The sequence below is a fragment of the Papilio xuthus genome, unplaced genomic scaffold (assembly GCF_000836235.2).
Source record: "Papilio xuthus unplaced genomic scaffold, Pxut_1.1 DF825783.1, whole genome shotgun sequence".
Classification (NCBI taxonomy): Eukaryota; Metazoa; Arthropoda; class Insecta; order Lepidoptera; family Papilionidae; genus Papilio; species Papilio xuthus.
In genome coordinates this window covers 520862-545821 of record NW_013532866.1, presented here as the reverse complement: position 1 = coordinate 545821, position 24960 = coordinate 520862, and the positions used below count along the sequence as shown (strand labels likewise).

The 24960-nt window shown below is 32.6% G+C and overlaps 1 protein-coding gene across 5 annotated transcripts in view; it reads left to right on the top strand.

Annotated features, from left to right (window-relative positions):
- Positions 1–24479, top strand: part of sm (heterogeneous nuclear ribonucleoprotein L) — a 228295-nt gene extending 203816 nt beyond the window's left edge. Inside the window, exons 6-16 of one of the 5 annotated variants that reach the window (XM_013323085.1) lie at positions 9333–9416; positions 14851–14937; positions 18723–18802; positions 19068–19163; positions 19584–19700; positions 20106–20227; positions 20638–20788; positions 21050–21168; positions 21388–21476; positions 21871–22003; positions 24238–24479. In XM_013323085.1, coding sequence (XP_013178539.1) covers positions 9333–9416; positions 14851–14937; positions 18723–18802; positions 19068–19163; positions 19584–19700; positions 20106–20227; positions 20638–20788; positions 21050–21168; positions 21388–21476; positions 21871–22003; positions 24238–24241 — 1082 coding nt within the window. In that variant the 3' untranslated portion in view covers positions 24242–24479. Of the gene's footprint in view, positions 1–9332; positions 9417–9784; positions 9836–14850; positions 14938–18722; positions 18803–19067; positions 19164–19583; positions 19701–20105; positions 20228–20637; positions 20789–21049; positions 21169–21387; positions 21477–21870; positions 22004–24237 lie in introns of all 5 variants that reach the window. The other 4 variants (XM_013323086.1, XM_013323088.1, XM_013323087.1 and 1 more) reach the window with 4 other exon arrangements.
- Positions 24480–24960: the final 481 nt, after the last annotated feature.

The following is a 24960-nucleotide window of genomic DNA, read 5'->3' as shown; positions in this document are numbered from 1 at the left end:
AAATTCGTCGTCAGATTTTAAACAGTCTGAGTAAGTCCAGAACAAATAGATCTGGCTTAAACCAATAGAAACGCAGCACGCAAAGCGCTAGGCAAATATTTCGGAGCAGCTTGTTTGCTAGACGCGGACGTTGTCTAGAAAGCTGAAGCGAAGCTTTAAAAATCTTTGAAGCTCTTTAAAAATGTCATTGAAGGCTTTTACAATTCGCAAAAACTAGAATAATCAAAAGTTTTGTGCAATATTTTTTTAAATATCCTAAAATATCGTAAAAGAAGGATGGCTAGTCTTACTAATGTTATAAATGCGAATGTTTAGATGGATGGATTGACATTTTTTGAAGGTATCTTCAGAACCGCTGAATGGAGCTCGTTGAATTGGCACAGACGTAGAACATAGTCTGGAAGAACACATAGGCTACTAAGTTTATTTAATTCCGCGTGGACGGAGTCACGAGCGACAAATAGTGTTGTTATACAAGTGTTACTATAGTAGAAACTCGCATGTAAAACAGTTCCATATCCGATGATGTTTGTTATTATCGAATGTTTAATTAATCTTTTAAGAAGATATGTGGTGGCATAATTAATTAGATAGTTGTCTTATCTTAATCTTGTCTTCAATTTCTATCTAGTGTTAATAGTTCGTAACGCAAGCACCACATCGTTGCGGTCGCAATTTCCATACAATAAAGAGGTCAGGCGCCGGGGAACATGGCTGAGTGTAATTTCCTCTCTCACCTAACCCTCCGACCCCACCTCACCGCGTGTTTCCGTCCATCACTCTGTGTGGCTGACTCGTGGAAAATATTCTAGCTGTACGGAATTGAAGTCACGTTTTTTTTTACAGATTATTTGCTGATTTATTTATTGTTTTGCTTTTATTTGATTTTACAAATACACTAACTATAGCCCGCGACTCTACATGGGATTAAAAATAGATAGTAGCCGATTTTCATACCTATTGAATGTGCATAACATATTTAAAAAATACGTCGAGTCGTTTCGAAATAGTATAGTATGGGAAGTAACATTTTGAGACGAAAATTTATAACAACATTACTGGATTTAGTGGAACAGATGTAAGAAAAGGGGCATATACTTTTTCTGTTCTTTATAAGTAGACGAAGTATCATCCTAACTTGTTCCACATTTCTATTGTTAGGAAGAAAAAACGACACTGTGCCGGTGTACTGGAGCAACACTATCCTTAATAAAATATCAACTTTTTATCCCCTCGCTAATCATTCTGATACTTGGTTTGGTAACGAAAGCGCGCCATTCGCGACAAATGATTCTATGTCAAAAAATTATGTGAAGTTGTCACTACGATACTAAAGCGATAGTTTGACCATTTGTTCGTTTGTTACCTTTAGCTATAAAAAATATAACATTTTCTTTGACTTTGATAATATTGATTAAGGTTCGCAACAGATTTGTAAATGTTTAAAAATTCAATGTGTCAGTGTATATTCAGATAAAATTCAACTTTAATACTTGTGGTTTAAAGTTCAAATTCGCCTAATAATATGAAGTATACTTATTGTATAATTCAAGCAGTTATAATATTTATTGTTATGGAAGTAAAGGTGATTATAGCTTGAACGTTTTTATCTGTTTAATATTTTAAAGCAAAGGCGTAGTGTGGAAGTCATTTGCCTATTTCGATTGTTTTTGATATAGGAATACATTGAATCTGTTTATAGTCCTACATAATAATCTGGCCCGGTGAGAGAGATGATTTTATCCAAGTTCTGTCAGAAAATACCTTTTTAGACATAGAAAATTACACACGACAAGACTATGAAACAACTGCAGTACGACAAAAATCTTGTAGCACTTTTTTGATGTTTTTAAATGGGCAATAATTTTGCTATTGTAATTCGTTTAGTTTTGTCCACCGGGTCAGATGAATTTGTCGTACTATACATAGTATATTCTTGACTTACCTAGACCCACGTGTCTCGATGAATAAGACATTTGAATTCTAACAAATAAAATGTTAAATTATACAACAAAAGTTTGTTGTGACCTTGCAGCGGTAATATTCGGTCCTTCTTTTGAATATTTAAAGCAATGAATAAAATCTAGAAATCGTACTACGATAATGATGTTATTTAAGATCAAAACTTAGGTTTTCTGAAATGGAACAACAAACCGCGAGTTCCCCAACCCCCCCTTTGACAAAGCAGAGATAACAATATGTTTTTAACGTACATTTTGGTCTCAGAAACCTTCAATAAGTAGACGAAAATAATACTTAGTAGTGATGAAAAAGTTATAAAAAGTTCTAGAATACCAGAGCAGCAGAATAGAACTTGAGGTTAACATACAATTTAATAAGATATCAACGTTCCTTGCTTCTGTGTCCTTAGTACCGACACGTGCTATGAATGCTTAACAACCTACCCACGAACCTACTGACAAATCGATTTGCTAAAGGTGCGTTTCCACCGTTCAATTTGAATGACGCTCGACAGCCCTGTGCTGAATTACGCACTGTGGAAACTCAACTTTAATTGCGCAATATTATAGGGCGGATCCTATAATCAATCACTCATTTGTTAGGTATTTTAATTGAGATTTTTAATCTACACGCTTCTGATTTAACCGTTCAAGAATCGTTCAATCTGATCTTAATCTATATCTGAATCTTAATCCATTTTTCTACTTACATAAACCTACCTTAAGTTAGGGGTGAATAGGCCATAGACAACCATGATGGCCTAGTGTGGGTTGATTTCACACATATCTAAGAATTTCTTCTCAGATATGTGCAGGTTGCATCACGATGTTTTCCTTCACCCTGAGATAAAATTAACGTATGTAAATCGAAACACATATTAGTACATGGCAGGTTTAGATCCCAGACCCTGCTGATTACACGTCAAGTACTTAACCGTTGAGCCACGAATGCTCGATTAATCTTTACTATAAGATATTTGGTTCGAAATTAGTTCGTTATTGTTGAATAGAATTTTCTTTAGCACCTTTTTTTATCTCACCTATTTGGAATGCGAAAATCCACTACATAAATACCATTTCCCCGTGGAGTTTCTAATGCGATTTTCCTTCTTTTCACAATTTAATAAGCGTTGGGACACCTCATTAAAAGTTTAAATGAAACAAAAACTTCGTCAAACAAAGTCTTTGACGCCCGGTCACTCGCTCTTTTGTAACACTTTTTTGTCAGGCGCTCAACTATTTATAATTATAATCACTTGTTTATAATGTTTATTTTTTAACATTTTATGTCACTAATTCATCGCTAAGCGTGTCCCTCAGTGTAGTTTTGAGATATCTGCATTAACCACTTGGCAATTTTTTTTTATATCTTAAGGTGGCCAACGCGCGAGCGGCCACCTGAAATCGCTGAAATAGCGAAGCGACCGCTGCCCATAGACATACGCAATTGCATATGAGTTGCCTACCTTTAATCGCCGGTGCAGAGAATGCACAGAAAGGAAATATTTTCCCTTCCCATGCATCCTCTCATCCGGAAAATCCACTTCCACTCCTTTCCTTATTAGAAAAAAGGGTAGGAAGGGAAAGAGGACTAAATTAGTCCTCCGGGACACACACTCACCAGACGAAACGCGGAATTGCTTCCACTTGACGCGTGTCTTCTTTGTGGTCGTGGTATTATACCGGGCGAGCCGGGACTATTCATGCAAAAATGTTAAAGCGGTCTCTACCACTGTTGGCAATACAATAATGTTTTGTACATTTAAGGAGGGAAGGAATAAGGAAGTGATCTTAAAAGTTTTTTCTATCGGTACTAGAATTCCTTATATGTTCTTTTCTTTTAGTATCTTAAGAAATCAAAATTATTCCAAACACTGCCAATGCTTCATATCATTTCCTTAAGTTATATGTCTCTTTGGCATACTACGACTTTAGTATGCAGGGTTCGTTGTACACTTGAATATAGTTTGACGATTGTCATGCCTTTTGAATAATGTTTTATGTCGCGACGTTTTATTCTTGCAATTTAATTAATCCGATGCAAATTTGCTCGATAAATATTCGTAGTAATATAACTAATATAAGGCTTACTTTGCTTATTCCATTCTATTCTTCTTCCAATCTTTTATCAAAAAAATCAGTTTGGCTTTGTTGCCAAATTGATTTTTTTTTCGACATGTTATGCCTCTCTGTCTGTTCCCAAAACAAAAAACTTACTGAAACAAAATGCAGTAAAAAGTAAAAAACAATGTCATGAATAAACACCCAGGAAAGTAATAAATTTCTTTACTTTCTTGAAATGTGTCTATACTACAATTATTGGTATTTCGGTGTCGGTGTCGATCTGATGTCTTAGACTTATGTTTAAGGTAATCCCTAGACCGAAATCTTCGCCATAATTTTGTGGATTTTTGATCTTCATATTTATCCATCGCAACATAATACGATTTACATCTATATTAGAAGTTAATTTGACGGCTATTTTTAACCTTATTATATTATATTGTAGATTGTAGTTTATTTTATTAGTTTTGGAACCAATTTCACAATATCCAAATAAGTCCTGTATAAACTAATTTCTGGCATTTCACAACCTCTGAATAAGCTTTGAAATTTTGATTTAAATGTTATATGTCTGTATGTTATACAGCAGTTTACTTGGACATTGTGATATAGGGTCTTATGTAGTACATAAAGCATGTATATAATGTTTTATTTATATAACTTCTTTAAAGATTTTTATCTTAGTATATTTATAAAATCAATTTTACACTTTTCATCAGACACATCAAAATATAACTCAAACATTCTTCACAATTTTACACGATTACCGTCCTTATGAGTATTTTTATTTGTATAAATTTTCCAAGATTTTAGAGGATTGTTAAGGACGATAATAGTGTGTTTCATGTTGGTGGTTTCTGTCAGACAGTTTGTGAGACAGGTCAGTGCTTGCAAGACTTGAGGCTTTTGCTTTGGACATCTCGGACTGGTATGTATCGCTTAATGTGATTTACATTTTAGTGTCCAGGTTTTGGTATATTTCTTATATTGTAAAACAAATTTAACGTTTCCAATTACATCTGAAATTAGTCAAATAAAGGAGACAATTTTTTTGAGGTTCACATCGAGTGGCTTGTAATAATCTAGCTAGGTAAAAAGAAATTGACTATATCAGTCTGTTTTTGCAAAATCTAAATACTGTTATAAAGTTTTGATTAATAAATTTCTAGATTTTGCTGATAACCTAAAAATTTATGATATTTTGATCACAATCTTCGTATTCCCATTAAATGTATTATAATAAATTATTACTGTGCTCTACACCAGTCTTCCCCAAAGTGGGCGATAACGCCCCCTTGTGGGCGCTGCAGGTCTCAAGTTGCGGGTTATAGTAAAAGTTTCGTTTAGAATTCTCCGTTAATATACATATATAGGTCAAAATAATTAATTAATTTAATTTGAAGTTATAGTGGTTTTTAAATATGTGAAAATATTGGGGGCGCTAAAAAAATATTTATTCTCAAAGTGGGCAGTAGATAAAATAAGTTTGGGAACCGCTGATTTAGATTATATGGAATACATCCATATATTTGTCCTTATTGTTCATCAGTATTCACCGGTGGGTTTAAAGTCTAGTTTACATTACGCCAGTACAGGACAGTAGTGTTCAGAATCATACAGACAGACGGTAGAACCAAAACAGATCATACGAGGCTAACGCTACTGACTTTATGTAAACCAATCGTAAATCCCAAACCTAATAAATTGTCTCCTTTAATAATTCTTTAAAAAATCAAAACTGTGACACTTTTTAGCTTTTATTTATACTATTGTTATAGGTACAACAAAATTATCACAACAGCGTTAACTATTAACATACAAAATGTATGAACAAGGAAATAAATATATTTATCATTAGTTTGTTTTTCTTTCCTTGGTCGTACAGTAATTGATAAGCATAGCAATATAATAGTGGTTAGTAATCTTCCATGCACATATAACCAAAGACAAACACACTCTTGTATGGTTTAGTAGAAGACATTATGAGACGAAACAAACAGCAGAATGTGTATGCACTGAACAGTATTTCAATAGTACAAGATACACAGACACAAAGTCTCAGATTGAACACGCATACCTTCATATGTGAAGACGGGTTTATAATTTTCTTAATTGTTTATTATTTGTAGCTTACATTGATGAGTTGTCATGAAATGGCATGCATTAAAAACCTACCGTGGTGATAGTAAAGTTAGAAAAGACGAAATTAAAAGAGTGTGTTCGCCTTTACATGTGCAGGGAAGTGACGGTGTCACGCGGTGAGGACGACAGACAAGGGTTTTTTTACGGTAAGTGTTGAGTTCTTATCACAATAAATACGCCTGTTTGATTGTCGATATACTTGTAAAGATGTTGTGATCTCTCTCTTTTTGTTTGAATAAACAGAGACAACAATGTTTTATCACAAGTAACGTATTTCGAAGGATCATTTTTATTTTAGTTAAAATCTTAAAATGTAATCCAGATTTAACAATAAGATGCATTTTATTAATAAAATTAAAAGCAGTGAATTTGCTTTTAGTTATTTCGAAGCTGTTTGTACGAATTATAAATATTTAGAAATTCGTGTTGCTAAAAAGGGTTTTGTTGACAATATAGGCGTGGTTGTTGTGATAATTTCAATGTTTTTTTTGTTTTAGTATAAGATATCATATATATAAAATTCTCGTGTCACAATTTTCGTTCCCATACTCCTCCGAAACGGCTTGACCGATTCTCATGAAATTTTGCGAGCATACTGAGTAGGTCTGAGAATCGGCCAACATCTATTTTTAATCCCGCGCGGGCGGAGTCGCGGGCGACAGCTAGTTAATGTATATATTCTTCTGTTAATATAATCTAGTTTTAAGATGTATCACAATTTAGGAAATATTTTCTGCACATATAAATTATTAAACTAAACACTGCATATTTTTATTAACTTTAACCACTGGTATGGGGTGTTGGTGTACGTAGGACAAAATTTGTGTGCATTCAATGAAAGTTAGACATCATTGTTATATCTTTGGGTCATAACTATATTTTTGACTTAGTTTTAGGGAAATTTCACTTTTAATTTACATCTTTATTTTCTTGTGTTAGGAAAATATGAATAATTACATTTTCTAATATATATCAAAGCTCTTGCTATTACTGTAATAAATTTGATTGACCTTCATATTCCATTCTCGACTAATTCGATTTAGCCATTTGCTTGTTTTACAATGTCTTGTAGAATATTCCAGAATTTAATGGAACAGGGTTTGGAAAATTCCTTGTTTGATTGATACAGTCTTCTACGTTAATAATAAATATTAGCCTTTTTTCCTTTTATGGTTTAGGTCAATATCATAATGCTTTTAGGCCGTAATATCATAGTTTATTGCACCCAAATTTCTAGGCCAATTATATCGATTTCATCATCAACGTCCCCACCGAGTGGCTCGCAGCCTACCCTAAGTTAATGACTAGGCCATAGTCAACCACGCTGGCCAAGTGCGGGTTGGTTGACTTCACACATATCTTTGAATTTCTTCTCAGATATGTGCAGCATCACGATGTTTTCCTTTACCGTAAGAACGTTGGATAAATGTACATATGTAAATCGGAAATAAAAAAACACATTAGTACTTGGCGGGATTTGAACCCAGAACCTGCAGATTGCAAGTCAAGTGCTTGACCCCTGAGCCACCGACGCTCTTTATATCGATTAATTCCTTTATAAAATATTATTATATTCTTTCAACTTACGACTGTAGATTATCATTGGTTTAGATTTTACTATTAATAAAATAATTATGTCTTTTTTTGTGTCTTTAATTATTTTCGCTTCTTCAAAAAACACTATGTTGAATTTCTTAGTATGTTTTTTAAAGCGATCTAATTATATTTAAATGATAATAATATGTTCATTAATAAATTAAACATCATTTTCTATCTAACATCAAAGTTTTCGTCCAGCGAGGTGATTTAAAAAATGTTTCGTACGGAATAAAAATGTTTTTAGATTCAATAAATCTAGTTTCTTATCGTGGTCCACCGCGTTTACTCTGCTTGATTTATCTTCAGTAAAATGATGTACATTTCGTTTGAATATTTATTTCAATTTATTTAATATAACTTGATGCTGAATATTTCATTTTTTTATCTTTGATACATTTTCATTTATATATCTGCAAATACTCGTATTAGCTATTGGTTGGATTTTGATGTCGTCTTCATCTTTCGAGATTTCATCATCATCATCAGCTTACTATACGACCCCACCGAGGGCTAGCTGATGATTAGGCCATAGTCAACCATGCTGGCCAAGTGCGGGTTGGTTGACTTCACACATATCTTTGAATTACTTCTCAGATACGTGCAGCATCACTATGTTTTCCTTTACCGTAAGAACGTCAAATAAATGTACATATGTAAATCGGAAATCGAAAAACACATTGGTACATGGCGGGATTCGAACCCAGGGCCTGCAGATTGCAAGTCAAGTGCTTGACCACTGAGCCACCGACGTTATACGTTTCGAGATTTATTGCTTTTGAATTACGTTACATCTGTCAGATGTTTTTTTTTTCTTAATAACATGTCATCGTATATCTTTCGATTTTTTTTCTTTAATATGTAACTTCTATAGCGTGTGTTGGATTGATTTATGCTTCGCTCTTTATACATAACACATTATATACATAATTTTTTACATAACATTTAAGCTTGGAGAACACTCTCATGACCCATTTTTTTTTACGTAAAATGTAAATGTACTGTTAGAAATGTACGAAATAAGTTTATTAATCTTAATTATTTTTAATATACTTTATTTAATAGGATATATATATTTTATTGTTTTCATCCATAATATTGAATATGTGTGAAAGAGGATATACGTAAGAATTAATTCAGATATGACGACTGATAGAGATTTATTGATAAGCAGTAAATTGTGCCGACTCTACGTAGAGAAAACATTTTGGATGGCTGGTATTTGTTTGTTCTTTTTCTTATGCAACTGACATATGATAGTTGCACCACATTTCGTCATCTAGATTGATGTCTCTTCTATCATTTTAATTGTCACTCACTTCGTCACTTCCTTTAGTGACATTTCTTATAAAAATATTATAGTTTTTAATAATGTTATAAGCCAGCGCTTGACCCCGAATCTACTTGATGTTAAGTGAGGAATTAGTCGAAATATGGTACGCGATGGCTTACTAAATATTCATTCTACTCTTAAAGGCCCCAGTATCGTAGTTTGAGGGAAAAACTGACTCTGACAGGATAGTGATGTTTGGTAGTATGTAGTTAATGTGATTGTGTACGTGTTTGCAGTGTCAGAGGAAACGTTGCCGGTGCAACGCAGCGCCCCGCTCCTCCAGTCCCCGCAGTACACTGGGGGAAGACCCCAGCCCTATAGTAAGTTGACAAACATGCGAAGTTTTACATAACGACAGTATCTAATTTTACATATCAATAGTCCCAAACTTTTACATCTCAACTGTATGCACTTTTACATAAATAGTTGCAAATTTTACATTCCAACATGCACATTTACATTTGAACATCAACATCGTGTTACACATCATTATAAAATATTTAGGCGCCTTTAGTAGTATATACATATAGTATATTAATATATTTATTAACTATATAAATAATTATTTGTTTTTTTTTCGTGTCATCAGTCAATCGCTTCTTTTTTATATTTATCTATGTCTCTTATCTATATTATCTTGTGCGTTTTATTTGAAATTTATATAAAAATTTTCAACCTTTTGTTAAAGGTAATTTTAGAAAAATGGGGGAAATGTATGAAAACGAAAATTACGCACACGGTATGTACCATACAATTGAAATAATTGTTTGAATTAAATCTGCTATGTTTTTTTTTTAAATTAACACGTCTTAAATTTTTACTAGTCGTTAAAACTCCGACAGTTTAAGACACTCTCGCGTATCTTCTAATCCTGGTATTCTTACCAGAGAACATTATTATTGTATTAAAATGAAAAACGCTATTAATTTGCTATGGTGATGGTATAGCTTTTTATTAATTTAATAATTTAATAAGGTATTTAACTACGTAACAATGTTTGAAATTGATATTATAAGGTTTTCGGGGACTTTGGGTCCAATGTACGGAGAAGTTTAATCTTCAGCGTTTTCTTCAAATGCCGCTTATCGCTATGGTGTGAACATTTTGGCTTGAAATTACTGTTCTAATTGAAAATAATTGTGTAAAAATTTATTGACAGATTAAGAACTCGCCTTTAAATTAACTGAATTTATCCAGCTTGGTTTTCAAGTTTTCTGTAACTTTAACCAAAATTAAATTGCATACAACTACGTAGATTTTCAAACTCTTTAACGATGTTTGTGATTTAGTTAAATCGCTTACTAGAACATTCGAGAACTTATTCGAATGTTCTGGTACATTGTGGAATGTCTTCAAATGTTCTATTGTTGTGGAACGCTACTGCATTCAAACTGTGGTATTTTGTTAATGGAGTTTACTGGAAAGTTCTCAAGGAGGGATTAAGTCGACGATCGTAATCAGAAAGTTTGCAATCCTTTAGTGATGTGACGAGACTGAGAAGTTTGACTACACTTTGTTACAACGACAAAGAACATATTAAAAGACGTAAAGTTATCTACTTTACAAGTCTGATTATATTTTTAGCAATTTATAGTTTTTATAATTAAATGAACGATTATTTTTGTCCTTAAAATTTTCCTAAACTTTAATAGATTTTCCTCAATCATCATCAGCTCACTAAACGTCCCCACTGAGGGGCTCGGAGCCTACCCTAAGTTAAGGATGATGGCTCAATATTAAGCATATTATTGTCTTTTGTAATATGACCTTTTTTCCTTATAAATGTGCTAGAAAGTTTTGTTAAATTTTCTACCGAAAAAGTTTAATTTTAAAATAATTAAAATCAGATTATTGATTTTTTATTCTAAACATATTTCTTGTGAATGTTTTCCTACGTTTGTTATATTTACTGGTATCTTCACATCACTAAAGTGTTTCGTGATTTCGGTCTCGTGGTCTACCAACACAAGTCTGAATTAATCCCTTTTTCAATTATTGTTCTTAAGATACGAATCTCAAGGAAAAGAACATAAGCTTTCTTTGAGAGAATAATAATTTTCATGTTACTTATTGTTTGGACTTTTCTGGGATACAAGAAATGTTTCGAGTGCCTGTTTAAGTACTTGTTTTAACATATTCTTGTCTCTATTTCATTAAAGAGAATGAAAGAGATGGTAATATTTATCAATAAAAGTGTAACAGCAATAGAGTCCTACGGTTTGATTAAGTGGCTCTAATGTTTTTACCCTAAAAAGAGAACATATTAGGAAAATTAGTGAATTTCAAATTTATAGCTAAGGGAATGATTTTCCTTACTGAATATTTTCTAAATTACTAAATTATAAAGCTTTCCAACCCAAGGTGGGACTTTTAACGCTTCGAAATATATTCATAGCGCATAAAAAAGGCAAATGAGCTATTCCGCTCACAGAGTTAAACGGATCTAAATTGTTAACGCTTGGAATGCATTAGGACTTTTAATTCAGGTAAAAACTGTTAGCGTTTTTAAGCGTGCTGAAAAATCTGTGGTGGAATAGACATTTTTATTTAGCTTAATTGATGCTTAAAAGGTGAATAAGTATAAAATAAAGCAAATGATTTAATTATTTTCTAAATCCGAAAACACTTTTTCTTAGTTTTGCGTTTATTCTTTCTGTACAGCGTTAGTGTGTTTCTGCAGCCAAAAGGCATCTATAGAAACGTATTTTTTCTTTTCTTTTTACTTTAGTTTTTTTTTTTAGTTTTTCTATGTTCACCATTATGCGTATATTAAATTCCTAAGACCTCATTATTTCAGGAAAGCCTCAAGTGAATATTACATGCATAATACATATTTTCGTCCTTTCGACAAACTTACCGAGTTTCGTGTGAAAGTGAAGGTGTAAAAAAGTTAAAAGATTTACCAACATGTAGATGTGTTTTTGTTTTTTTTTATTTTATTTATTAAGACAAGCCAACATCATACATATAAAATAGTTGAAAACCAAAAATCACACAAACATTTTACATATGTATGTTTACAGGCATGCACAAATTACGTTAGACGCATTTTTGTTTATTTTTAAAAGATCCCAAGCTATCACTAAATACGTCTATGTCCAAGTTGTTAATCATGTTATATTCGTTACATAAACGCAACAATGGGTTATTGCGGCCAATATTATTCCTGTTTTTTTATTATTCGAATCATTTAGAATAGAATTGTAAACCATAAACATACAAGTACACAATAACTGAGCCCATTTTTATAGTATTTTTAAGTAGGGGTCTTATCTTGATAATGGTTAAATAAATATCTCTTTTTGCCCAAGTCTAATAGTTTCTTTTTATTAAAACCATTGTTTCTTGACTGTAAGGTCATTTTTACTGCATGACACTTCCGCATTTTTTCCATTTAAAAAAATCTTTTTCAACTGCGTATGAGTGAAACACTTCATACAAAATGCATGAAATGTCAATAAAATGACGTGCGCGGGTAACAAGAGTGTTGCAAGATGTATAATATTCATGACTTACCCACAGGTGATGTCATATTGAATACGTTAGGCTGTTTAATTTTTTTTTATATCTTAAGTTTGACTTTTCGTAGATTATGTACGCGTTTTATGTGATTGTAATAGACTCGATGTAATGTATTAAACTCAAACGAAATTATAAAACAAGAAACTTAAGAAGTTTATACCTAAGATCACATTTCAGATGAGTTTTCTTCCTGCTTATTTTAGTGAATGAATGTTATGAGACGTTAGTGTCTTGTTGTGTAAGTTTAGTATGAGATATCTGCTCTAGATGAATCTTTTTAATTACAGTTTATTATGAATATACACTCTATTTCTAAGGATATTTTTAAGTGTCGGGAAAGTTGCCAGTATAGTACAATAACTTTATAATGTTGCCAGGATACTATTTGAAAAAGAAGTATGAAAACTATTTGCAGCACAACACATTTAAAGTTATGATTCGCGAACTTAATGGATAAATGTTGCCTTTATTGCCTTTTGGACTAACAACAGCACCCAGTAAATTTCATGTTGCAACAAAAATAAAATAATAAAAGGCAAAACCTTTGAATATAGTGGATTAAAATGTTTGTGTCGAGTTTTGCTCGCACCTGTCACTCGGTAACTTTAAAATTTTATCATCGATTTTTATATTTTTTATTTTCGAAGCGAATCGCTTTGGATTTTAGTCGTGCGTTCAAAATACAATGGTTATGAATTAAACGGTAAAAATTGGATTTCAGTTATGGATTTTTTTCTCAAATTACTTGTTTTCTTTTAAAGCTTTATTTTAAACTGACGCTAATTGACGTTTTTTCGTTTTAAAATTGACGCAATTCGTTCAAATCTTAATAGTTTCCAACGCGTACAGATCTTATCTTACTAATATTATAAATGCGAATGTTTAGATGGATGGATGTTTGTTTGAAGGTATCTCCAAAACGTCTGAAAGGATCTCGATGAAATGTCATACATATAGAACATAGTTTGGAAGAATTAATAGGCTACTAATTAAGATTTATTTTTGTTCCGCGCGTACAGAGTCGCGGGCGACAGCTAGTATGTTAATAAAAAGAACACGAAACATGGCAGCTTCCATAAAAAAGTTAATACTGGCTTAACACGAGTCCATGTAGCAGCGGACATTCAAAGTTACGATCCGCTTTCCAACTGTGATAGTTTGTTTTCATTCGTTGTAAAGTCACTAGAAACATGAAGTATACAGATTTAATAGCTTTTTTTATTTCAATTTATAATAATACTAAGGAAATAAGTATGATAGTTTTTGTGTGTGCAAAAGAGACGTAATTTGTAATTCAACATTTTTGTTTTCTGTCCTCTTTATACCTTTATCTCTTTATACCTTTTATCTCTGTTTCTACTATTCTAATCTGTTGTTTTAAAAGGTTAGAAGGAGATGACACTATGTTTAATACTTTCATTGTACTTTTTTAGTAAAATATCAGATTCATTTGTCTAATATCTGCTTTTATATTGCTGCAACTTTGTATTGTGTTTATTCATTTTTCAATAAAGCTGTCGAAATCCTGCTCTGTTGTCCTTTAAATGAAAAATAAATCCGTCAACTGTGTGCGTTGCACATTTTCAATAACCTCACTTTCATATTTCATCGTTATAAAGTAGAAATAGCTTTTACTGTTATCGTCAGAGGCCACGAATGCTTTTAAACAATTAGTCTCGTGCATTGCGTCACTATGAGTTACTGTAATTAAATTTACGTTTAAAATATACATACAGAGTGTTCCGTCGCATCTTTTTTACAAATGTATGTTTGTGTGTTTTTATTGACTTCGTAGGCGCCTTTAATTAAGGAAGAATACAACAAAGAGACTACACTTAATTTAAACTTTAAATACCAAAAAAAAACTTATAAAAATCATTTTTATAAGTATACTAACATTATTTACTTTACAAATAAATACACAGACAAAAAAATGAAACATGGGAATCAAAAAGGAAGAAACAAAATACACTCGAATATAAGTGTAGACAGAAAAAATCGAAATAATAACATAAATATGCGCCATAACAAATAAAAGAAACATGGATATTGTGCTACATAAATGAACAAAAATTAAGAGGCTGATAACCAGCGCGGCTTTCAGTGATAAGCTGGAAGCAGCATCAGCTGAGCTTCTAACTACTAAAAAAAAGATGTACAACATAAATATACAAGAATAAAGAAATTGCTGTTTTAAGTTTTGTATTACCGATTCATCGGACGACTCTGCAGATGCTCCATGCGGTCCAGCTCAGTCCTCGGCCAGGTCTGTCAGTGAAGATTCATGCAGTCAACATTCATGTGAACAAACTCAGAACGGTTTGTAACCAGCATTAGTGTGTGTTTTATTGAGTTTAGCTTTAACTAATCAATTTATACGAAAAGAGTCACATTTCTAATGAAATTTAACTCTATTCGAGGCTAAATAACTTCGTCCTTTCAGTCGATTTGTGCTTGTATTTAGTAGCTTTGTGTGAATTTGTTATAACATTAGAAAAGGTGAGGATAAATTAAATTGTTACAGATATTCCTAAACTTTTCTTTTAGACCCCTTTCAAAGTTTTAATGAACTTAGAGCTTATATATATTTCTTCTTCAACTTGGAAACCCTCAACTTTTATGGTCCGTACAAACCTTTGGCCTCTCAATATATCAAGTTCATACTAAATCAAAAGAGAATACAGTATTTTGTTGATTCTAATTTGAAAGACACTTTGTTTTTATTATTTTTCTATATTCCTGATTTCTGGTTATTGTTTCAAATTTTAATAAAATTCCTTAATGTTTGCTTATGAAAAGTTTTAATTTATCCTCTCCTTAAATACAGTTTTAGATGTACTAACATTTTATTTTATTTCAGCACGAGGCAATAAATTCTATGCCTTCGACTATTCTGAACGAACAATACAACATTCCACAAGACATTGTAAGGCATCAAATACTACAAAATACAAGATTTTTTTTATATATTGAATAATTCTGATTTCACATACGTGCTAGAATGACACAGTTCGTAGTAGAGCAATCTATCTACTACTCAGCCATGAGACGCCCACTGCTGGGCATAGGCCTCCCCCAAAGATCGCCACGATGACCGATCTTGTACCACCCGCATCCAGGACGCTCCCGCAACCTTGACCAGGTCATCGGTCCATCTTGCGGGAGGCCTGCCCACGCTGCGTCGATCTGTCCGTCCTATCCTTTCCTATCTACCTATGAAATTCGAAAATTAAAAACTCCATTAGTTTATGGCGAGGATCGAACCTGGATATGTAGATTACAAATCCACTACGACACTACGACAAAGCGTCATATTTTATTTATATTACGTGAATTTTGTTCTTTTAACTAAAGTGAGGTTTTCGTTAAAGCAATGGTGAAAAGTTTTGTATTCATAATTCAAATTTGCCGAAACAAATATTTGTCAATCTGATGAAAATTAAAGTCGGTCAAGTGACTTTACGTTTTATGATTTTAAATTGTTTTAACAATTTGGCAATTATTTTACTTCGTCTTTAAAATATTACGTTGAATTTACACTCAGCGAAGTTTTTATACAGAATGTCTGAAAATTATATGTTTTTTTTTACAATCGATATTTCCGGACATCCTGTAATTTCTATTTATCACACATCACCTTTTTAATTATTGATTTTTAACTTAATTTATATACAGTATTTCAGTATTATAAATATTTTCATGAAAAATAAAAAAAAATATTACTAGTTTTTTTCACTGATAATGTAAGCAAACATATTTATTTCTTTAATAAACAATGTATTTTCTTAATTTATATTAACATTACAATAAATTATACAACAAAATACACGACTTTCATTTCTAAAACACCCTGTATCTGCATGACTTCGGTATTGTTGTGAGTTTTCACTAACGAAACAACCATACAAAAACATATTACTATCTCATAATGTTTGATAAGTCACGAGGTAGTAAAACATTTTTGTAAATGTATTTTAACAATGAAAACTCACAGACAACTTGATGTACGCACGTGTTTGTATTGAGTGACATATTATATTATGTATTGTTACGTGTTAGTATGCATAGATTATTATTAACCAATTCTTCTATTTAACATATTAAAAAAAATGTTACAATCGACTGTAGACAACATTGGTAAGATTTAACATCATTCGCAATGGCGATGAACATCAGTGTTGTTTTCTTAGTTCGATCGTTCGAATGCGCGATTAAAAAGCGTGGCGTTTTATAAACGCTGCAGTTGTCCTGTTTGTGGCGTAAAAAATCGTCAGTGTAAATGCGCTAAGACATTTCATACACAAGGCAATGTGAATCTACGAAGCTATCGTATGGTTGCGTCGTGAGAATCGCATAGCACGCGCTTACGTACTGCTTGGAAGAAAATCCGACACTGTGCCGGTGTATCGCAACACTAGTCTTATTTAAATGTCAACGTTCATGTCCCCTCACTAATCATTCTGACACTTGACTTTGTAACGAAAGCGCGTCATTCGCGCCAAATGTTTCTAACTAATAACGTCTAAAAATGCACACAAGGTTGAATCGTCGACGCGTGTCGTCTATTTTTCAGTACAGCCATAATATGTGTGACATAGATTAAAAGATTCACGTTGATTTGTTTACGAAGAGTCATATTGTCATCCCTTACACCAGTCTTTGCCAAAGTGGGCGATAACGCCCCCTTGTGGGCGCTGCAGGTCTCAAGTTGCGGGTTATAGTAAAAGTTTCGTTTAGAATTCTCCGTTAATATACATATATTCACAATAATTAATTAATTTAATTTGAAGTTATAGTGGTTTTTAAACGTGTGAAAATATGGGGGCGCTAAAAAAAATATTTGTTCTCAAAGTGGGCAGTAGACAAAATAAGTTTGGGAACCACTGCCTTACATGATCCTTGACAAAAATAATATGTTTTTCTTAAGCTGTTTCGGCATCGGAAGTTCTCGGATAAAAGCATTCCAAATACGTTTATGAGTTACGATGCATTTAGCACAGATCTTGTTTGGAAACTTATTTTGCAATTCAATCAACTGAGTCGTGATTTTGATGATTCTGTGTCTGACCAAAATTCGTATGTACCCCGTACAGTTCCCTTTGTAATGAGATCTCTCATTTCAAAGGAATTCAAATTTTTAACAATTATAATGCATGTAGCATTTACCTCTTTAATTTCAATGAGATAAATTTGTCTAATGAAACAAAAACGTCAAAGACTTCTATAAAATCTGACACAAAAGGTTAACTCTTTAGCTTTTTTTTTACATTAAAGACCTCTTTAAAGAAGTTCAATTTCAACAGGAACGTCAATAGCCTAATTGGATAAGGGTACGGATTTCCGATCATGTGGTCGAGGGTTCAACTATTCGACTATTATCGTAAACCATATCCTAGCACAAGCTTAGAGCTTACTTGGAATGGTACAAGAATATTAGTTAATTAAAATCTGATTCTATTTGTTAATTAAAAAAATCTGGACAGTCGGATTTATGTATGATTGAACTGGACAGTCAGATTGAAGGTCAGAAGTTCAATATAGCCACGTGGAAATTTTCTTTTTCCACTATTGTAGAAATATCGTGGTTAGAATATATGTTTTCTAAAAATTTTCTTCATTTTTCTACTCTATTTGACAGAAATTTCTTTTGTCAAATTCGGCCGTCAACTTTGTAATCAGCAATTTGTGACGACAATAGCATTGTCAACGTATCCCATACAATAGCGAATTGTTGACAATACTCTGTTGCAGACATATTGTGGCTTTAAATTGCATATACCAAAGTACTCGTGAGTCGGATAAATTTTGTTGCAATTTTTCGCCTAGATTATACCACGATTTTTGTCTTCAATGATTTATGGCTAGTTCTAAAATAGATTTCATAATACTGTAACTTGTCAAAGTAGACTTATCACCTCGCGGTAACAAGTTACCTTTTATGAAGTTTTTCTTCATATTGGACTATGATTTAAATGTAACTTAACAATAATTTAACTTATGCAATGCCTTGCTTTCTTGCTTTCGTCATATATTAAGATAAATAAAATAGATAATTAGGATCTTTGCATGTTTATATTTATAATCAGGATTATGTTTGCTTGCAGACATGGAGTTCGGGAGCGGAGGCCCACCGCCTCCCGGCGTCATGAAGGATAGGCACGGCCCACCGCCGCCTCATCACCCGGTAACTATTATATTACTAATTATACTATGTTATATTTATCCGTATGGCCCTATTTAACAATCACTAACTTTCCCTTTAACTTAAAATTAAATGAGCTATGTTTTTGAGTTCTCCACCTACCTAGATATGGGTAGGAATGCATGGTGTTTTGGCCACATTGAGTCTATTTAATCAGTATTCAGTATTTTCCCAGTTGCCGCCGAGAACGGACGTCTACAAGAGTCATATACATTTTACAATAATTATATTTTTATGTAATTTTCAGCGTGACGGACGAGGCTACGGACCTGAGGGCTACGGCGGAGAGGGCTTCGTGCCTCCGCCACCAATGCACCATCCCCCCATGCCGCCCCAGAATCAGGTACAATTGTAAAAATAGCAGCCAAATATTTGTCTATTGATTCTTCGAATTGTTAAATATCTTTCATCAAATCAAAATTGTTAGTAAAAAGTAATTTTCAAAATTTCCACTAAAGTTTGTAATTTCTAAAATATTTATGTACCCACCTTCGTAAGTTAGTAGTAAAAAATTAGTAGACGTAAAACGAAAAACCTTACTTGAACCTAATGAAGTTTGCATTCTGATGAAATTGATTAACTTTTGATGGTATTAGAGGAAGTTTGAAACTAGCGCCAGTGATCGAGAAATTTAGGAGCAAAAGGATGTATGGAGGAGTACACACTGTGCAGACCTTCCTTAAGGAGAAGGGCAGGTTTATGATGATTCCGACTATTATTTCCTATGTTAATATATATCTTATGTATATTATGGTGTTTTCAGTTACAGGGCGGACCGCCGCAGCAAGGCGCGGTCATGATGGTGTACGGCCTTGACCCGCAGACCGCCAACGCAGACAGGCTCTTCAATCTGTGCTGCCTCTATGGAAATGTTGTCAGAGTAAGTAAAAAAACCTAGCTTATAATATTCACGCGTACATCAGTTACTTTACAGTAAAAGAGACAAAATCAGGTCGTCCATTCCGGAGATTGATCGGAACAAAAGCGTATTTACGGACAGACAAATATTGTTCTAGACTATTTATTACTTAAAATATTTTATTACTAGCTGTCGACAGACTCCGTCTACTACTACTACTGCTAAGAAAACTTGGTAGCCTATCTGTTCTTCCAGATTATGTTCTACTATATGCCAAATTTCATCAAGATCTATGCAGCCGTTCTGGATATACCTTCTGACAAACATCCATCAAAATTTTCCCATTTATAATATGAGTAAGATTGCTACTCCTTGTTGAATCTTTAGTTTTTAATGGGTAATATTTTCTTGTTTGTCGACTTGCAGATCAAGTTCCTGAAGACCAAGGAGGGCACAGCGATGGTGCAGATGGGAGACGGCGTGTCTGTGGAGCGCTGCGTTCAGAACTTGAACAATGTCACCGTTGGAGAGTACACGCTCACTCTCGCGTGAGTTCATACACTTATAGTAACCTTTAGTAACTGCCATCTTTAAAGGACTGTTAGTTACTATTAGTAATAGTAACTAATAACGTATTACGGTGACTATATTTAGGTTAAGCTCAACTTTATTTTAGACGGTTGATTAAAATCTACAAGTTGATATCAATTGACGAAATTTTCAAAGTTATACACAGATTTTAATGAAACAAACACTAAATTTTAAGATAAAGTGATAACATTAAATTAGTGAAAATTGCATACAAATTAGTTAAGCCCTTTCTGAAATTAGCTTACATAAACTCACAGACAAATGGACAAAAATTTAACAATAATGCCTTTTTTTCTTTGTAAATCAATTCTGAATTATCTAAATCGTGTTATTTCAATGTTTTGATATATTTTTTATACAATTCCAGGTTCTCAAAGCAAGCATACCTGTCTGAGGTGATGAATCCATATCCTCTGCCGGACAAGAGCCCGTCCTTCAAGGATTACGTCGGGAACAAGAACAACCGCTTCCTGACTCCCGCCTCCATACACAAGAATAGAATACAGCCTCCGTCCAAGGTCAGTTTTAAATTTACTCTTGACACAAAAACGTGCAAAATAAAATTAAACCTTAACTCAGTTGAATAAAGCTTAATTTTTAATTATTAGTTAGAATCATTTGACGCGAATGACGTGCTTTCATTACAAAGTCAAGTGTCAGAATGATGAGTGAGGGGATATAAACGTCGACATTTTAATAAGGCTAGTGTTGCGCCATTACACCGGCACAGTGTCGGATTTTCTTCCTAACAGTGTATATGTATGTATGTGTTGTGTCAGGTGCTGCACTTCTTCAACACGCCCCCGGACGTGTCGGAGGAGCAGCTGCTGCAGGTGTTCGCGGACTACGACGTGGCGCCTCCGCACACCATCTCCAAGTTCCCGCTCAAGAGCGAGAGGTCAGCAACTTCATTCAGAAAATTCTAAATCCTCGCTAACCGTGCGTTTCTGAAATCAAAATCCTGATGATTATGTTTTATACAGAGATTTTAATGTCGGAAACCCACGGTAAGAGAGGCGATATAACGTCCTAGAGTGACAGTTTGATGAAAATGACACAAGAATGAGTGTCAAATGCAGTGTAATATAATTTCTTATTTAAAATATGTTCGTTCCAGATCATCGTCCGGTCTGATGGAGTTCACGACAATCTCTCAGTCAGTGATGGCCATCATGGCATGCAACCACGCCACCATACAGCATCCCGGTAACATTTTTATAATTATTGTTTGTTTCTGACAATGTTGGCAACACTGTCTGAACAATGGCGGGGAGTCAATCATCTGTCAGTACTCATTACTATTCGAGCCGGACGAGAGCGGACGTCTGTCGTGTACTACCTACACTATGTATATTTAGAACTAAAGATATTAAAAAAAAATGTACATACAATGTATTTATGAAGGTGCTAAAGAAATAACATTTGTTTTTAATTTTTTGTCTGTCTGTATGTTTGTCCGCAAGGCTTTTGGTGGAATAATTTTATCAGGACTTTGAAAGGAAGGTAGCTGATGAACGCGGGCATGTAGCAGGCTACTTTTTAAAATTCCGTGTTGACGAAGTCATACTAGTACTAAATAAATATTGTTGTTTAATTCCAGGTGCGAAATTCCCGTTCGTGATGAAGTTGTGCTTCTCATCGTCACGACAAATCAGCCAGAAGGGTCAGCAGCAGAACAAGAACCAGGAACAGAACAGACAAGCGCAGAAAAACGGCCTCGACGATGAATACTAGTAAGAAAAGTTACAGCAATTAGTTTAAATACGTGTAAAAATAAACTTTGAACATTTCAGAGTAAAAAGGCAAAGTGATTGAAAAAAAAGACATAAAATCGTGTTTGTTTAGAGATCGGACCAAAATGTTTGTCGCGTCACTTTGACACTGGTGACGTCAGAAATGTTACCAGCTTCATGTTTCCCTTTAATTCAGTGTTGTCATATTGTAATTTAGGGATGTATCGATGGTTATCGATATTTTAGATAATATCGATTTGAAAATTGTGGATTCGATTTTAAAATATAGTTTTATTAATTTTTAATATGATAACAAAACATCGATGTTTTTAATGGTTACATCGATCGTCCCTTACTTAGTAGTATTTAAAAATATTTTCCAGCACAAAATGAGTACAGACTTTTTGGTATATGTTAGAAGTGTTTGCATGTTTGTATGTTTGTTTGTATTATTTATATATAGTAGTCAGGTACCGGCCTAACTTGCCCTTAATTATTATTTGAAAAATAAATAAATAAGTAATGCTTATTTTAGCAAAAAAAAACTATTTTTACTGTCAATTGTTTATGGATTTATTTTCGGATGATCTATGAATTGAACATTTTATTTACAAGTTTTTTTTGGTTTAAAATTTTATATAAATGTTTTAATATTGAAATTATAATTCCACGTTATTTTGGATATTTCCAAAGCTGACTTGTTATATTTTATTTCTTTTAAGAACATATTTTTAATATAATAAAATTTATTTATCAACTTACTCTATTTCTAAAGACAATCCCTTGATAAAAAATGTTTATCCGTTTTCGAAATTTCTGTTTTTATATATGATATATTTACGCGAAATTTTTGGACTGATTTATTATTGAAAGCTTTATAAATATTTGACCGATTGTTAAATGAATATTTACTCTATTTCAAACAGTTTTATTGTAGGGACCATAGATAACATTTTCATCTTTATTTTTGCTTTCTTAAGCCATTAATATTATTTCATATCAATCATAGACAATTTTTTGAAAAATCAAATTTTTATACAAATTTGTATAGTAAAATTTTTTTTTGGCAAATTTTTCTTAAAAAATTGTTGCTTAAATTTTTTTTTGTTTTTGTACTGAGCGAAAATAAAGATGAATTTATATATAATATATACGTAATTATTTCGCTATTATTTGAATATAAAAAAAACATAGTTTATTCTTATATAGAATGTATACATATATTACTATTTATTAATTTATTTTTATGCGGTTTTTAAATTATTCATCAACAAGAGCATTTCTTACACCTGTCTCAAATTTTTCCGTTTTACCTTTTGTATTGTCTACGCCAAATGATAGCCAAAGATTCTAAATGTAGCCTTCATATGTAAAAAAAACTTTTAAATGTAAATATAAACAAAAAAAAAGTTATTTTGGGCCGATTATAATAAGTACAATCGTTTAATCAATATGTTACAGATTATATTTTAAAAAGCGAATTTAGAATAAGTGCGTTGTGACGCCATTTTGTCGTGCACAAGATGGCGGCGGTACACAGAATGACACATATCTTTGTGATCAGATTGACATTGTAGATATATATATTTAACTGCCGCTATATATTTTGTGAGGCGACGTCGTAATGCTTTTTTGAGGCTTGCAAGAGAAATGTGTCAGTGAGATGTTAGTCAATAAATTAAGTCAATTTTAACCTAAACCTAAAGGAGTTTTTGCTTCATATAGAAATTTACATATCAAAAAGACAAATAATTAGTGTAAATATTTGGAGGATTTCCAGTACTAAATACACATGTACAAAAAAAATACGATTCTGCGACTTTTTCCGCTTAATTTTGAGTTTTTTTGTGTCTATACTCTTACTGTTTTAATTTGAATGCCTTTAAACTTCTATTTTCTTTTTTTTTCTTATCTATAAATATAATTTTGTTTTTAACTTACATTATAATTACATTTAACGCGGCCTAATCGAAGAAAATGTAGTAACTACTTGATAAATAACTTTATGAAGTACCCTCATTTCCTAATAATTGCAACAAAGATTAGTTTCCAATCTTAATCCAATGAATTTTCATCTTTAAAGAGTATTTATGTGCAATTTTATGGTTATTTGTATGACAAGATAATATTTGGCAATTAAAATGATTTTTTGAACACCTACCGTCACTTTTCTTCGTATTACGTCGCATATAGACATGGCGAGACTCACATATTGAACGTATTTGCTTTTCTAGCTAACTGGCGACGCGGCGGCGCAAACACACACACACATATCAAGATGGCGGCAACAGACGAACACACACACACACAGCCACACGACTGCGGCTCGGTGTTGCCATTGCAAACACCACTAACCAATAAGTTTCACACCATAGACTATGCAGTAGTTAAATACAGCCGGATTAATCATTTTATTACTTATTTTTTTGGATTCTTTAGCTCAGCATGCTTTTAAAATTACACGAAATAGTGAAAAAATCTTTCTTTTACTTATTGATTGTAAGGAAAAATTTATGGAATTTTTAAATTATTTTTTTATGTTTAAAAAGTTTCTTCATTTGGAAACTTAGTTTTTTTATATATAGCGTGCTATCTTATTTTCCAATTTTTAAGATATTTCTTATCAAAGACAATATCTATATTTAAATTTTTTGAAGTAAATTTGTTGTAAAAAGCGGCTTTAGTTAATTAGTATGTAGTCTATGGTGTATCCACGTAGAATATTTTAGTTACCACTAACGAAAAAAAAATCTCTTAAAAAGGGGGTAATAATTTTTTGTCAATGGCAACTTTATTATTCCTTATGTTACGTTTTTTTTTCTATTTAGTGATATAGATCACTCCTATAAAGACATTAACAGATAGTTTTTATTATAACGTAGTACACAGTAACAAGTTTTCATGTTAACACAAATATGACAATTCCATTTTTTTTTAATTCTTTTTGGTTATTTTTT